The 15,273-nt window shown below is 43.8% G+C and overlaps 1 protein-coding gene across 1 annotated transcript; it reads left to right on the forward strand.

Annotated features, from left to right (window-relative positions):
• The first annotated feature begins 1,023 nt into the window (after window positions 1-1,023).
• On the forward strand, window positions 1,024-15,050 carry LOC134338595 (diablo homolog, mitochondrial-like). The gene is made up of 6 exons (XM_063034557.1): window positions 1,024-1,128; window positions 1,222-1,324; window positions 4,464-4,592; window positions 7,263-7,373; window positions 9,356-9,452; window positions 12,406-15,050. Exons 1-6 carry the CDS (start codon window positions 1,079-1,081, stop codon window positions 12,630-12,632), a joined length of 717 nt encoding a protein of 238 aa, XP_062890627.1. The 5' UTR covers window positions 1,024-1,078; the 3' UTR covers window positions 12,633-15,050.
• Window positions 15,051-15,273: the final 223 nt, after the last annotated feature.

Below are 15,273 nucleotides of genomic sequence, written 5' to 3' on the forward strand. Positions count from 1 at the left end.
CGTCCTTGTAAATGCCCTGAATCATGGGAAGTTCACAGCTACAGATGCACTGGGCTGTCCGCAGCACTCTCTGCAGAGTCCCGTGATTAGGGGAGGTACAGTTCCCATACCAGGCAGTGATGCAGCCAGTCAGGATGCTCTCAACTGTGTCCCTGTAGAACGTTCTTAGGATTTGGGGGTCCATACCAAACTTCTTCAACAGTCGGAGGTGAAAGAGGCGCTGTTGTGCCTTTTTCACCACACAGCTGGTGTGCACAGCCCACGTGAGGACCTCGGTGATGTGGATGCCGAGGAACATAAAGCTATTTTCCCTCTCAACCCCAGAACCATTGATGTCAATAGGGGTTAGCCCATCTCCATTCCTCCTGTAATCCACAACCAGCTCCTTTGTTTTTGCGACATTGAGGGAGAGGCTGTTTTCTTGACACCACCTCGTTATTGTTTGAGATTAGGCCAATCAATGTAGTATTTAACTGTACTGCTGCCGCTAAACGACACATTTCATGATATATATCAGTTATAATAAACCCGATTCTAATTCTTTTCTAATCCGACTACACCTCCACACGGGGTGTATTCCAGGGAATTTCTCCGAACTGCTTCCGAGAAATACCCCTTTTCCGAAACTAAAGGGGCTAGAGGTCTCCGGAGAGCTGCTGCCGGCGGCCCAGGTCCCAGGAGGGGTGATAGATTTAAGAAAGAGAAAGTAAAGGGAGTTGTATTTTTACTGTCAGAGTAAACGGACAGGAAAAGTCCCTTTCTGAATGGGCCACTTCCAGGAAACCAATACGACCCATTGTAAAGTAAAGCCAAAATTTGGATGTAAAATTATATTATCTGCGGATATTAAAATCCAGACCCACATTTAAAAAAAAAGTCCGAATCGTGCACGAAGCACAGAATGTGTTGGCCACATGCGGAGTGAGCACTGGGACATCAGCCATCTGACCGGCCGATTGGACTTGCGATCACCCCTCCGAGCGGTTCCCCGCAGTGATGACGCCAGGCGTGCGGGATCACGTGACACACTTTAAAGTTCCGCCGTGCTGACGTAACGGGCGGCTGGAATGTTGATACAATGGCTGCGACGTTCTGCAGGCTGGTGCGTCCGTGTGGCCGGCTGACGAGGTACTGTGTGAGCGGTGGTCGTGCGGGGCTCCCGGCTCTCCCTCCCCCGAAGCCGCTGCCGCTCTCACCCGCCTTTAATCTGTCTTTTTGAAGGTTATTCCCCTTGGCCTTGTCCCAGCGCAAGATCCTCGCTGGAGGGTGGCGGAAAGTGGCACTGGGGCTGGGAGCGACGCTGGCCGCTGTTCCCATCGTACAGGTACATCGCAGGCTTTCTGAATCTGTCCCATCCCGGCTAAAAGTGGCTGCTCCGAAAGGTAGTTCAAGCCGGGAGTGTTTCTAGCTGATGTTTACTGGAGTTCCGTGTTTGGGAGAAGGATGACAACGGTGTGCGGTCTGATAACAATAATTAATAATCTTGCGCAATTTTGACTCTCAAAGTCAAACTTGTCTCAAGAATTTTCGGATTGTCTGCGAGGCACTAATAGATGAATAGGATCCGTCCCTTTGGCGGGTGACTTGTGGCATTGTCCATCTTGAGATTGTAAACCAATTTCCCTCGGGATCAATAAAGTATGACTATGACTATGAGATGTCAGACCAAGGGGGCGGTAACAAAGGCGTGGAAAGCACCGTTCCCGAAAGGACCTGGGACAGTCGTAGACTTTAACAGCCTGGCGTAACTCTCCGTGTTTGAAATGATGAAACCTTTCCGTGCAGTTGTGTCTGAGGTGACTTCCTCCTTTGAGAACCATGGATTTCCCCGATAGCTTTGACAGAGCCCTTGGCTGCACCTCGTTATTTCCCACACCTTTGCTCTTCCCCATCCTGAGCAGATTAAAGATTCACTTTGTCGCATGAGCATTGAGACATCAGACCATCAACAATCCGGGGGGCGGTGCGTTGGGGAAGCCCCAGGGCGGGGGTTCCCACCCTGGGATCCACAGACGCCTTGCATGGGTCCACGGCATAAAAAGGGTTTGGGATCCCCCTGCTCTAGGGTGCCGCCATGCTTTTGGTGCCCAACTGACTCAAATGACGTGATGGGATAGTGTTCCCTGTGTCCTCAGTCGCCACCTGACCCAATTTGCGATTTCTGCCACCCCCCCTTCCCATGTGACCGACTCCTGTCCATTTACCACTTCCCTTCCCACCATGCAGGGACCCAACACACCCTCTCTCCAACCCACTGTGCTATATTCGAGACTTTCAATGTAGTCTTCTCTACATTAGAGAAATTGATGCATTTTGCTCAATGACTTGCAACTTCGCTGCCACTTTAACTCTTGTTCTGTTCCCACTCTGAGCTTTTTATAACAAGGCCAAAAATAAGCTTGAGAAGCAGCTCTTCTGTACAGGAGAGTGGTTGGAAGTGAGTCCATAGGTTGTGGGAATCAGTGAAGTTGAATGATTCTGGTTCACCAGTCTGATGACTGATGGATAATAACCGTTCCTGAAACTAGTGGTGCGGATCCTGATGCTCCTGTGCCTCCTCTCCGATCGCAGCAGCGAGGAGGGAGCATGGCCTGAGTATTGGGGATTGTTGATGTTGGATGCTGCTTTCCTGTGACAGTGCTCCATGTAGATGTGTTTAATAGGGAGGGATTTACCCCTGATGGACTGGGCCATATCCACTACTTTCTGCAGGATTTTCTGTTCAATGGTGTTTCCATACCAGACTACGATGCAGCCAGTCAAAATACTCTCCACCACACATTGACAAAGTTTTAGATGTCATCCCAAATCTTCAAAAACTTGAAGATGATTGTCAATACCTTCAAATTCTTCAAAAACTACTTTCTGAAGTTGTGACATCTCCTAGTCCGAATGCTTGAAACTCCAGTGAATTGTGTTGCTGCTTATTTCTCACCATCAGTGACAAAGAGCACTGGTTTTTGATTAAAAGTACGTGCAACCATTTAAAAACTGCTTGCTGTACGCATGGGGTAGGGTCTAGTGATCACATAAATGCATGTGATTGATACGAGTTAGAAATTGTTCGTCAGCAGCCTCCTGTCCCAGTTAAACGGTGTAGCGTTCCAAATAAACAAATGGAATCCTAGCTATTTTCTCACTTGGATTTTGTTCGTTAAGGGTCGTCCCAAATGAGCGGCTGCCTCGGTTAACCGATGGCCCAATCAACCAGAATCCATCGTATTTGTTCAGCAGAAATATAGGACCATCCGCATGAGTAAAATTCAGGACTTCATTAAAAGCACACTTTCATGTTAACTTACCCCTCTAAAGTGGTTTACCTCATTTTTGATCAAAAGAATCTTCACACTGAATTAGTAGAAATATGAGTTGATTTACTTTTTAAAAATGCACCCCTCTGTTTTAATATGTTATCCAGGGTGACATTTGATATAACTTACTCACTTTGGGCTTAGCAAAATTTTGTCAGCAAGATGCATAAGCATTAGAAGACTAAATTGATTACAGGTGGTAAATATAGATATTCCTGTCCCTACAAGTATAACTAGTTTTGCTGTGTTGACATTTTTCTTTCTAGCCAACAAACAAAATAAAAAAAACTCCTGTATCTTTCCATCTGTCTACTGACACGTCTCACTGTTTATAATGCAGCATGATACTTAAATCCCTTGATGTGTTTGTGATCGGTGAATCGGCTGCTTTCTTGCTTTCCACCTTAAAAACGTAATTAAATTTAAGATTTCAGTCCAATTTAAATACAGCTACTTAAAACAGTGACTTATTCCAATGATATAATTAAAATGACGCGTGTTGGCATGTGGCCAAGTGGTTAAGGCGTTCGTCTAGTGATTTGAAGGTCGCTAGTTCGAGACTTGGCTGAGGCAGCGTGTGTGTCCTTGAGCAAGGCACTTAACCACACATTGCTCTGCGACGACACTGGTGCCAAGCTGTATGGGTCCTAATGCCCTTCCCTTTAATTATATATATATATATAATTAAAATGAAACTGTTCAACTGAAATAATATGTTCACGATTGGTTGTGAAACATACGAAATTTTGAAAGGTATAGATAAGATAGAAGTAGGAAAGTTGTTTCCGTTGGTAGGTGAGACTAGTACTAGGGGACATTGCCTCAAGATTCAGGGGAGAAGACTTAGGATGGAGATGAGGAGAAACTGTTTTTCACAGAGGGTGGTGAATCTGTGGAATTCTCTGCCCAGGGAAACAGTTGAGGCTCCTTCACTAAATATATTTAAGAAACAGTTAGATTGGTTTTTACGTAGTAAGGGAATTAAGAGTTATGGGGAAAAGGCAGGGAGGTGGAGCTGAGTTTGTGGATAAATCAGCCATGATCTTATTGAATGGTGGGGCGGGCTCAGTGGGCCAGATGGCCTACTCCTGTTCCTATTTCTTATGTTCTTATTTCCAAATGTATCTAAAAATTGTACTTTTTCCTCCATAGCATCAACCTCCATCTCTCAATCATGAAGATTTAATCAAACGTGCTGTTTCATTGGTTACGGATGGTGCCAATACTTTTCTGTCACAAACTACTCTTGCACTCATTGATGCTTTGACAGAGTATACCAAGGTGAGTGAAGAAGAATTACTTTGCTCAATGTTCGGTAAGAATTGTAAAGTTTCAGCACACGTAACTGCTGAGGGAGGAGAAAGTTAGCATCAATCTGTTCTCATTTGCAAGGCCGGGGCAGTGGCACTTTGTGGTACGGTCGACTATCCTCCACTCCTCTCCTGAGAGATGTCCAGCCAGCAATGCCCAGCTTTTATTCCTGTTGTTCAAGTTTGGAGACTTTACTTTCTTTGCAGAAGTTGAAATGACAGGTTTTCCAGTTAACGTGTGTGCAGAATCTAGACTTTAGGTGGCTATTGCATCTACTACAGGGGTTCCCAACCCTTTTTATGCCAAGGACCCCTACTGTTAACCGAGGAATCCATGGAACCCCTATCTACAATATAGAATGGAAGATGTGATGTAGGCAACTCAAGAAAACAAAATGAAAATTCCATTATTTAGTGAGCAATTTTGGAGATTAGCAAATGATCCTTTTACACCCTGATCTCCCTTCAGCAGAGCTATAAAATGACTTAACTAGCCAGCTAAGTAAAAACGTTTGGCAGGTCATAATTGAAGCTTGTGTAAATGTATTTCTCAATGCTTCCTGACAAGTTTGTCTGTTTTAAAGCTACTGAGAGCAGAGAACAAAACATGCTAACTTTCCTTCCTCCACCTTATTCTTAGTTCCTCCCCCTTCCTTTCCGGTCCCGATAAAGTCTCAGTCTGAAATGTCGACTGTTTATTCCCCTTCGTAGATGCTGCCTGACCTGCTGAGATCCTCTAGCCTTTTGTGTGCATTACACTAAATATTTCAAATCAAATTAATTGACATTCAGACCATACATGGATACAGCCAAATGAGACAGTGTTCCTCAGTGGCTGAGGTGCAAAAACATACCTGCACATTCAAATAACTAGAAAGGAGGGGAAAAAAAAGAACATAGTTACGTAAGAAAACAGATTTTACACCAAGTTCCTGCAGTCCAACCTGTAGTTTCACTGATCAGCCACTAGGGGCAGCACCAACAGGAGAGACCACGCCCAGCCGAGCCCAGACGCTTCTCTACAATGCAAGCCTGAAGATCGAGTCCTAGTTCTAGTTACAACCGCGGCAACACTGCCTCCTCACCGCCCGACTCCCACCAAACAAAGGAAGCAGGCCTGCGGCGATCAATGTCCAGCAGGGTCTTGCCGATCGCAAAAGGAATGTCCATGATAGTCGCTCGCAGTTTCACTGCACGCCGCCTTCGTGCCAACTCGAAGTCGCCAACTGTGGCACCTCCGAGTAGCAGGCAGCAGCATGGTCTGCACCCAGGCCAGCTCTTCTGAACCCAATCCGGCTTCTCCTGCGGCCCAGCGGGCTGACCCGAATCCCCCTGGCCCTGCAGCCCGGCTCGACCAGCTCCCTGGCCCGACCAGCCGATTCGACCTCGTTCCCCAGCCTGGCTAGCTGGCTCTCACAACTCCCGGCCGGCTACTCCGAACAGGGAGCACCTCACTGATGAGATACGCCTGCTGTACAAGTAGTTATTGGAGTAAGGAATAATCTTGGTCTGCAAAAAATCCACACTTAACAAGGAAAAAAGCACCTTTGGTTGGTCCCCAAGTGGCTGCTGTGTATATACGTGCCACCATCTTACTGGAAGCTGTTTGTTAGATTAAAATACTGATTAAGGAAACATGAATTTAAAGTAGTGAACGGGATCACACCACTAAGCACATCTTTCCCTCCCCCTCTCCTCTGCTTTCCGCAGGGATCGTTCCCTACGCGACTCCCTTGTCCATTCGTCCCCCCCATCCCTCCCCACTGATCTCCCTCCTGGCACTTATCCATGTAAGCGGAACAAGTGCTACACATGCCCTTACACTTCCTCCCTCACCACCATTCAGGGCCCCAGACAGTCCTTCCAGGTGAGGCGACACTTCACCTGTGAGTCGGCTGGGGTGATATACTGCATCCGGTGCTCCCGATGCGGCCTTCTATATATTGGCGAGACCCGACGCAGACTGGGAGACCGCTTTGCTGAACACCTACGCTCTGTCTGCCAGAGAAAGCAGGATCTCCCAGTGGCCACACATTTTAATTCCACGTTACATTCCCATTCTGATATGTCTATCCACGGCCTCCTCTACTGTCAAGATGAAGCCACACTCAGGTTGGAGGAACAACACCTTATATTCCATCTGGGTAGCCTCCAACCTGATGGCATGAACATTGACTTCTCAAACTTTTGCTAATGCCCCACCTCCCCCTCATAACCCATCCGGTAGTTATTTATTTATATGCACACATTCTTTTTCTCTCTCTCGTTTTTCTCCCTCTGTCCCTCTCACTATACCCCTTGCCCATCCTCTCGGCTCCCCCCCGCCCCTTTTCTTTCTCCCTGGGCCTCCTGTCCCATGATCCTCTCATATCCCTTTTGCCAATCACCTGTCCAGCTCTTGGCTCCATCCCTCCCCCTCCTGTCTTCTCCTATCATTTTGGATCTCCCCCTCCCCCTCCCACTTCCAAATCTCTTACTAGCTCTTCTTTCAGTTAGTCCTGACGAAGGGTCTCGGCCTGAAACGTCAACTGTACCTCTTCCTAGAGATGCTGCCTGGCCTGCTGCGTTCACCAGCAACTTTGATGTGTGTTGCATGAATTGAAAGTCTACTTTATCTCGAAATAACTTTTGTATTATCTAGGCAGTCTATACCCTGATCTCCATTCAACAGAAGTATAATGGGTTAACTAGGAAGCTAAATGAAAAAGAAGAAGCAGCCATTTGGCAGGTCATCATTGAAGCTCGTGTAAAGGTACTTCATAAAGTTTCCTCTTATATTTTTCTGTTTTAAAGCCACTGAGGGCAGAGAACATTGCTGTGTTTCAACTTTCTGCCATCAGCAATCAATAGTGTCCGTGTACACAATCTACTCCTAGGTAATCCTTCTTTACTCTGGGACACCGTGACCCTTCATTTCTACCCTCAAGCAGAATTCCATTACTTTGGCTCTTACTCCTTTCCCCATAATAGCCAGAGGAAATGTGCAACTGGTTTGAAAATTCAGGTGTTTTTGAGTTTGGAGCAAAATTGGGTCAGCCCACCCTGATTTTGTGTGGGTCAGGCCTGCCAGTGAAAAGAGAGCCTCCTCATCTGTCTAGGCATGGTGTTGTCTTCCTGACACTATGGAATTCTACAGCTGGCTCTCTGTTGCCAGAACTGGCCATTTTTGTAGTAAGTTATCCACTGGTATCAGTGTCTCCCCCTGCCCCCCTCCCCCCCTCCCCCCTCTCCCCCACCCCCTCTCCGAAAGCATATCCTGACCTGCTGGATATGATTGACAGCTCTGCGTTTTCCTTGACACAGCATAGAAGGAGGCCATTCTTCCAGTTGACTCACAGTACGGCTACATTGTTGGTCACTTTCCCCCGTCCTTGCTCCCCTGTAGCCCTGCAACTTGTACCCATCGATTCCCCTTTGTTCTTCAGCTGCTTTCCTACACTAAAGGTGAGTTGGCAGTAGCCTGCCTACCGGCACGTCTTTGAACTATGAAAGGAAACTGTTTGTTTGGAGATACAGCACGGTAACACCCTCCCCATTACACCCATGTGTTCAATTAACCTTTTAACCCATACATCCTTGGAACGTGAGAGGAAACCAGAATCAGAATCAGGTTTATTATCACTGGCATATGTCCTAAAATTTGTTAACTTAGCAGCAGCAGCAGTTCAATGCAATACATAATATAGAAGAAGAAGAAGGAAAAACAATAAAATAATAATAAGTAAATCAATTACAGTATAAGTATATTGAATGGATTAAAAATTCTGCAAAAAAACCTCAGAAATAATATTTTAAAAAGTGAGGTAGTGTTCACGGGTTCAATGTCCATTTAGGAATCGGATAGCAGAGGGGAAGAAGCTGTTCTGAATCACTGAGTGTGTGTCTTCAGGCTTCTGTACCTCCTCCCTGATGGTAACAGTGAGAAAAGGGCATGCCCTGGGTGCTGGAGGTCCTTAATAACGGACGCTGCCTTTCTGAGACACCGCTCCCTAAAGATATCCTGGGTACTTTGTAGAATAGTATCCAAAATGGAGCTGACAAAATTTACAACCCTCCGCAGCTGCTTTCGGTCCTGTGCAGTAGCACCCCCCCCCATACCAGACAGTGATGCAACCTTTCAGTATGCTCTCCACAGTACTGTACATCTCTAGAAGTTTTTGAGTATATTTGTTGACATACCAAATCTCCTCAAACTCCTATTGAAGTATAGTTGCTGTCTCGCTGGGGTGATTATTAAAGCAGCAGCAGGAATTGAACCCATGTCGCTGGTTCTGTAGACTAACTAACTACTACACTACTGCCCCCACCCCCATGAACATGGATAAAATTGCAACATCATGCTGCCCATTGCAAAACCACCTTATTAGTGTTAATGAGTATACTTTAAGAAACTTTGTATTAACTTTAGATAAGTGGTGTGTATCGTACGGCCAGATTTGGGAACAGCTTCTTTCCGACTGTGATAAGACTGCTGAACGGATCCTGACCCGGATCTGGGCCGTACCCTCCAAATATCCGGACCTGCCTCTCGGTTTTTTGCACTACCTTACTTCCCATTTTTCTATTTTCTATTTATGATTTATAATTTAAATTTTTAATATTTACTATCGATTTGTAATCCAGGGAGCGGGAAGTGCAGAATCAAATATCGCTGTGATGATTGTACGTTCTAGTATCAATTGTTTGGCGACAATAAAGTATAAAGTAAAGTTGCATTTTGTTGGGTCTTTGCAGATGAAAGAGAAGCAGGAGAGTTATCTCAGTTTTGAGACCAAGTGGATGACCGCAGTCCAGCTATGTGAAACGGCAGCCGAGGCTGCGTATCAGGCAGGTACGTGTATGTTGGAGCAGCAGTTGCCTAGATTTTTACGGTTTACTCATTTACGGGATGTGGGTGTCACCAGCTGTGCCAGCATTTATTACCCATCCCTAGTTACCCTTGAGAAGGTGGTGATGAGCTGCCTTCTTGAACCGCTGCAGTCCCTGAGGTGTACGTACACCCACAGTGCTGTTAGGGAGGGAGTTCCATGATTTTGACCCAGCGACAATGAAGGAATGGGGATATGTTTCCAAGTCAGGATGGTGAGTGACTTGGAGGGGGATTTCCGAGTGGTGGTGCCCCCAGGTATCTGCTGTTCTCATCCCTCTAGATGGTAGTGGTCGTGGATCCGGAAGGTGCTGTCTTGAGAACTTTGGTGTGTTGTTGAAGTGCATCTTGTGGATAGGACATACTGCTGCAAGTTTAGATCTTGTAGATAGTACACACCCTGCAAGTTTAGATGTGTAATATTTAGTTTGGACGGCAGGGTGGAGATGCGTCTCTACCGAAGAGATGTAAGGCACTCCTTCCCTCCGCTAGCCTGCAGATCACCCTTGGGCAAAGTGTTGCACCTACTTAGCCCCCGATCAGTGTCACACAAAGCCATGGGTGCAGGAGGTGGATGGTTGTACGACCAGTTGGTGCAGATCTCAAGTCCTGGTTATGTGATCACTGACGCCAGGCAGACAAGCTCTGAAGAGTATTGATAATGGTTGGGGTCACCCCTCTTGTAAAGACACTGCCCAGAAGAAGGCAATGGCAAATCACTCCTGTTGAAAAATTTGCCGAATAATCATGGTCACGGAAAGATCATGATCGTCCACGTCATATGACATGGTACATCATGAATGAATATTCAGTAAGAATTAAAGGGATAGAAAAATTATTGTAAATGTTACATTCCAGTTTGACTTGGAATGTAAAAAGCTGTTCTGTGTAAAATTAAAGATAATAATTTTAAGAATTTCCGCATTTCTTTGTGACATGGGTCAAAGCCATTGCAGCTCACTGAGGTTATGCCAACTCACAGAGCAACGCTATTCCACAGTAATTTTCCCGATAAAGCAACATTCCCCACACTTCCATTAACTCACTCCCAATTCTTGAAGCAAACTTCCATGACTTTAGCTCTTTCTTTCTTTTTAAATCTTTTTATTAATTTTTCCAAAATTATAAATAAAATAACAATGTTGGTACAGAGAGATTGGAATAGTCTTATTGTTAATAAACATATACAGAAAAGATTTCAGATAACACAGGTATAATAGACTTACAAACACACAATGTAATTAATCATAAAGAAAAAAAGAAGTAAAAAGAAAAAAAAATACAAAGAAACCCCCCCCCCCAAAAAAAAGAACTAAATACTAAACCCAAAAAAGCAAACGGAACAAAACAGGGTTAGACCAATATCTTAAATCTAACACGTTCAGTAATGTCGTCAGCTCTGCTCCTCTATTCATGTATTTTAAGTTAATAAGAAGGATTTGGAAAAATCAAATTACATCATATGAAAATGTTGAATAAATGGTTTCCAAGTTTCTTCAAATTTAACCGAAGGATCAAAAATATCACTTCTAATTTTTTCTAAATTTAAACATAATATAGTTTGGGAATGTAGTAGTAGGATTGGTCTCCTTCCAGTTCAATAAAATAGATTTTCTGGCCATTAAAGTAACAAATGCAATCATCCAACAGGCTGAAGAAGACTTTCAATTCACACAAGAGCCAGAGAAAATATGCAAATGATTTGAAAATCCACGCATTTTTGAGTCTGAAGCAAAACTGGGTCAACCCGCCCTTATTCTTTCTGAGTCATGTGTGGTGTGCCAGGGAAGGGGGAAAGAGAGAGAGAGAGAAAAATCATCAGACTAATAATTTGGTGTCATATTGGCATGAAAATTTCACCACCAGCAAAACCAGGGGGGAAGAAAAGCTTCCATTCTGACCTTTTGTCTGTTTAAGGGTGGGCATCCCTTTGAGGTGTGGTTATTTTGCTGTTAAATTGTGAACGCGTGCCTTGTCGGACATGAGCAGAACATAAATCTTATGATAGCCAATGTATGTAGAATTATGGATGAACTTTTTCTGTAGACGCTCGTCATTTAGAATCAGGATTGTATGTCCATTCATGTTTCCCTCTGGGACCCTTGTAATAGTTTAAAAAAAATTGTTGGACTTTTTTTTCTAAACATGAATGCTGCCACCTTCAATCAGTTAGTTTTCTGTTGCCTTCTCCCAGTTTGTACTCAGCTCATCTTTATTCCACTTACCTGCATCTGTTCTGAAGCCGTTGATAATTTTGCCCAAAAGGTTATTGGATTTCACCATTTCATAGGAGCAGAATTAGCCCATTTGGCCCATTGAGTCTGATCTGCCATTCCATCATGGCTAATTTATTTTCCCTCTCAACCCCATTCTCCTGCCTTCTCCCCATGACCTTTGACTCCTTTACTAATCGAGAACCTAGCAAACTCCACTTTAAATATACCCAATGACTTGACCTCCATAGCAGTCTGTGGCAGTGAATTCCACAGATTCATCACCCTCTAGCTAAAGAAATTCCTCCTCATCTTTGTTCTAGATGGATGCCCCTCTATTCCAAGGCTGTGCCCTCTGGTCCTAGGCTCCTCCACTTCAGGAAACATCCTCTCCAAATCCACTCTATCAAGGCCTTTCAATTTTTGATAGGTTTCAGTGAGATCTCCCCTTGTTATTCTGAACTCCAGTGAGAGTGTGGAAATTACAATTTAAAATAGTTTTGGTCCGAAATATAATCAACCCATGCTATTTACTATAAATTACTATAAATTGCACATTTAGAAGGAGGCGTAACATAAAGGTTTTTACTCATGTATATGAAGAATATAAGTAATGTCAATTCAATTCACATCTGAGTGAGAGTTTCCCTGAGCCTTTGGCCGAGTGCATTCTAAATAACCAGCCTTCAATCTTCCTTCGACAGGTGCAGATCCAGCCTCAGTGTCTGTGCACACACACGTTCAGGTGTCCCAGACCCAGGTGAATGAAGTGAAACAAATCGCCCTGAAAGCTGAGGCGAAACTAGCTGAAGTTCAGGTCGAAGAAATTCGTCTCAAGGGGAAAGAGGAGTCAGTTAAAGACACACAGCAGCCTGCAATTCAGCCGGCAAATGAAGATGAAATACCTGAACAGTATCTGCGGGAAGACTAGTCTGTAGAAATACTTAACCCGATAGAATTTAGTGAACTGTGGATATGTTTGCTTAAATTAGCCAGTCTGCTGACATTTGTAAATTCTACCAATAATTTTGTAATATGTAATTTTTGTAGAAACTTTAAAAATTGCTCACAGACTACTCAAATAGGATTTCTTACAGCAGTGATTCTTGCCGTCTTTTTTTCTAAAAAAAAGTTTGTATTAATTGTCATTCATAATACAGGTAATCCATTGATTTAACTGTTCTTTATAGGGGGCTTTGCAGTGAAAATAGGAGCTCCCAAATTAACATTGAAACAGTATATTCTGTTAAACAAAGGGCTGAGCAAAGCAGAAGGACTAGTTCCATGTGTTTTCTTTTTTTTTTATTTCAACTGTCCTTGCCTTTATTGTGTTACCATAATTTTCTTGTAAGTACATTTGAAAAAACGTAAGTATAGAAAGGTAGTGAATTATCCTGTACCTCGAGGTGTTCTCGGTGCTAGATCAGAAGGACAATGAAACAGGAAATGAATACATTTTTGGGACACTGAGGAAGGGAAGACTTTGAAGAAATGTCTCAGCAGCAAAGCCACGAACGTATTGAGAGATTCATTCTCAACTCCATTTAAAAATGTGCCTCCCTTTTTCTGAAACTTAGCCCATTTCTAGATCCTACGCAGAAGGGAACATTCACTCTGCCACTGTGTCCCCTAAGCTGTGCGGGTGCGCAGCCACGCAGTGACTGCAATGCTCCTGCGCACGTATCCTTTGTTGCCGTGCTTTTTATAAAGTGTGTTATTAATGTGCAGCACAGTTTCAGGCTGTGTTTATTTAAAAATAAGTAAATAAATTATTCCTGCTCAGAGCAATGGTTGGTCTGCCCAGCTTTAAAAGACATATATATATATATATATATATATATATAGAGAGAGAGAGAGAGAGAGAGAGAGAGAGATTGCTTCCTGCATCTCTAAACTGCCTCAAGTAGATGTAGATGTATCATTCTTTACAGGGTACCATGATAGAATTTCAGTCATGAAGAAGGGTCTTGGACTGAAACATCAACTGTTTATTTATTTCCATTGATGCTGCCTGACCTGCATTCTGCGCGTGTTGCTTTGGATTTCCAGCATCTGCAGACTTTCTCATGTTTATTATAGACAATGTGTAGTAACCCAAGTCAAGTGTCCATTTATAGCAACGCTTCCCTACTCTTACACTCCGCTCAAGCCAACATTGTGTAGGACTTCCTACTTGCTGCTGTAGCTGTCTACCAGCATGTTTCAGCCATTGGCGCCCTCACCTGTGCAGCAGAGTCCTAAAACATCTCTATCTAAACATTTGGCTTTTTATTCTTCCACCCAAGATGGACAGCCTCATAGTTTGCACGTTTTACTCCTTAAGGTGAATTTATACCCATTCAATGTCCCTTTACTCACTTAATTTGCTAACCTACATGTTCTGTAAGTTCCTCAATTTGGTCTACATTCCCTTTGGAACCCTCATTTGAGTTATTCATACAGGTTGTGAAGAATTGAGGTGCCAGCACTGATCTGTGTGGGACCCTTTTAGTTACACCTAGATGAAAGATCTAAAGTATTTGCTAAGATCTCTCCATCTAAGGTAAGGACATGTTTAGCACAGCTTTGTGGGCCGAAGGGCCTGTATCATGCTGTAATTTTTCTATGTTCTATTTCTTCATATTATTAATTCGCCAGTCATGTAGAGCATAGAACCCTTGGCCCACAATGTTGTGCCTCTCAATAACCTAGAATTTCCTTACAGCATAGCCCTCTATTTTTCCAAGTTCTATATACCTACCTAAGAGTCTCTTAGAAGACCCTGTTGAATCTGCCTCCACCACCATCACTGGCAGAGCATTCCACGCACCCAACACTCTCTGTGTGGGAAAAACTTACCTCTGTACCTGCTTCCAAGCACCTTAAAACTAAACTCCCTTTGTTATCCATTTCGGCCCAGGGAAAAAGCCTCTGACTATCTACGCGATCAATGCCTCTCATCATCTTATACACCTCTATCAGGTCACCTCTCATCCTCCGTCGCTCCAAGGAGAAAAGGCCAAGTTCACTCAACCTATTTTATGAAGGCACGCTCCCCAATCCAAGCAATGTCCTTGTAAATCTTCCGGGGCACCTGTTTACTTTCTGCATTTTGTATGTAACTGTATATTTCGTGCTTGCTTTCCTGGTTGTTTTCCTCCTCATTTTTAGTCATCTTTCAGTGGTTTCTCAGTTGTGTTTTTATACTCTCTTTCCTGTAAATGCAAATAATGTTCTTCAATGATACAGTCACTCAAACATCTGGGTCTATCATGCACTAGCTGTAGAATATGTAGATTCTTATTGAAGCTGTTTGACTGTCTGATGTGAATATCATTTTCATAGGTGATTATGTCTATGAAGGGATAACAGCACAATTGGTGAGGGGGTGGGGGGTGGGGGGTGGGGGAAATGTCCTCCACTACATAGTGTTTGTAGCAAAATGTAGCTTTGCATTCATTTGCACTCTAATCAAGATATGACTAAGAACATTAATTAGATGTACAGCCTGGTTTGGTGACCATTGAACGTGGCAAATGTGGTCATAGTCATACTTTATTGATCCCGGGGGAAATTGGTTTTCGTTACAGTTG

This window comes from Mobula hypostoma, chromosome 27 (genome assembly GCF_963921235.1).
Source record: "Mobula hypostoma chromosome 27, sMobHyp1.1, whole genome shotgun sequence".
Classification (NCBI taxonomy): Eukaryota; Metazoa; Chordata; class Chondrichthyes; order Myliobatiformes; family Myliobatidae; genus Mobula; species Mobula hypostoma.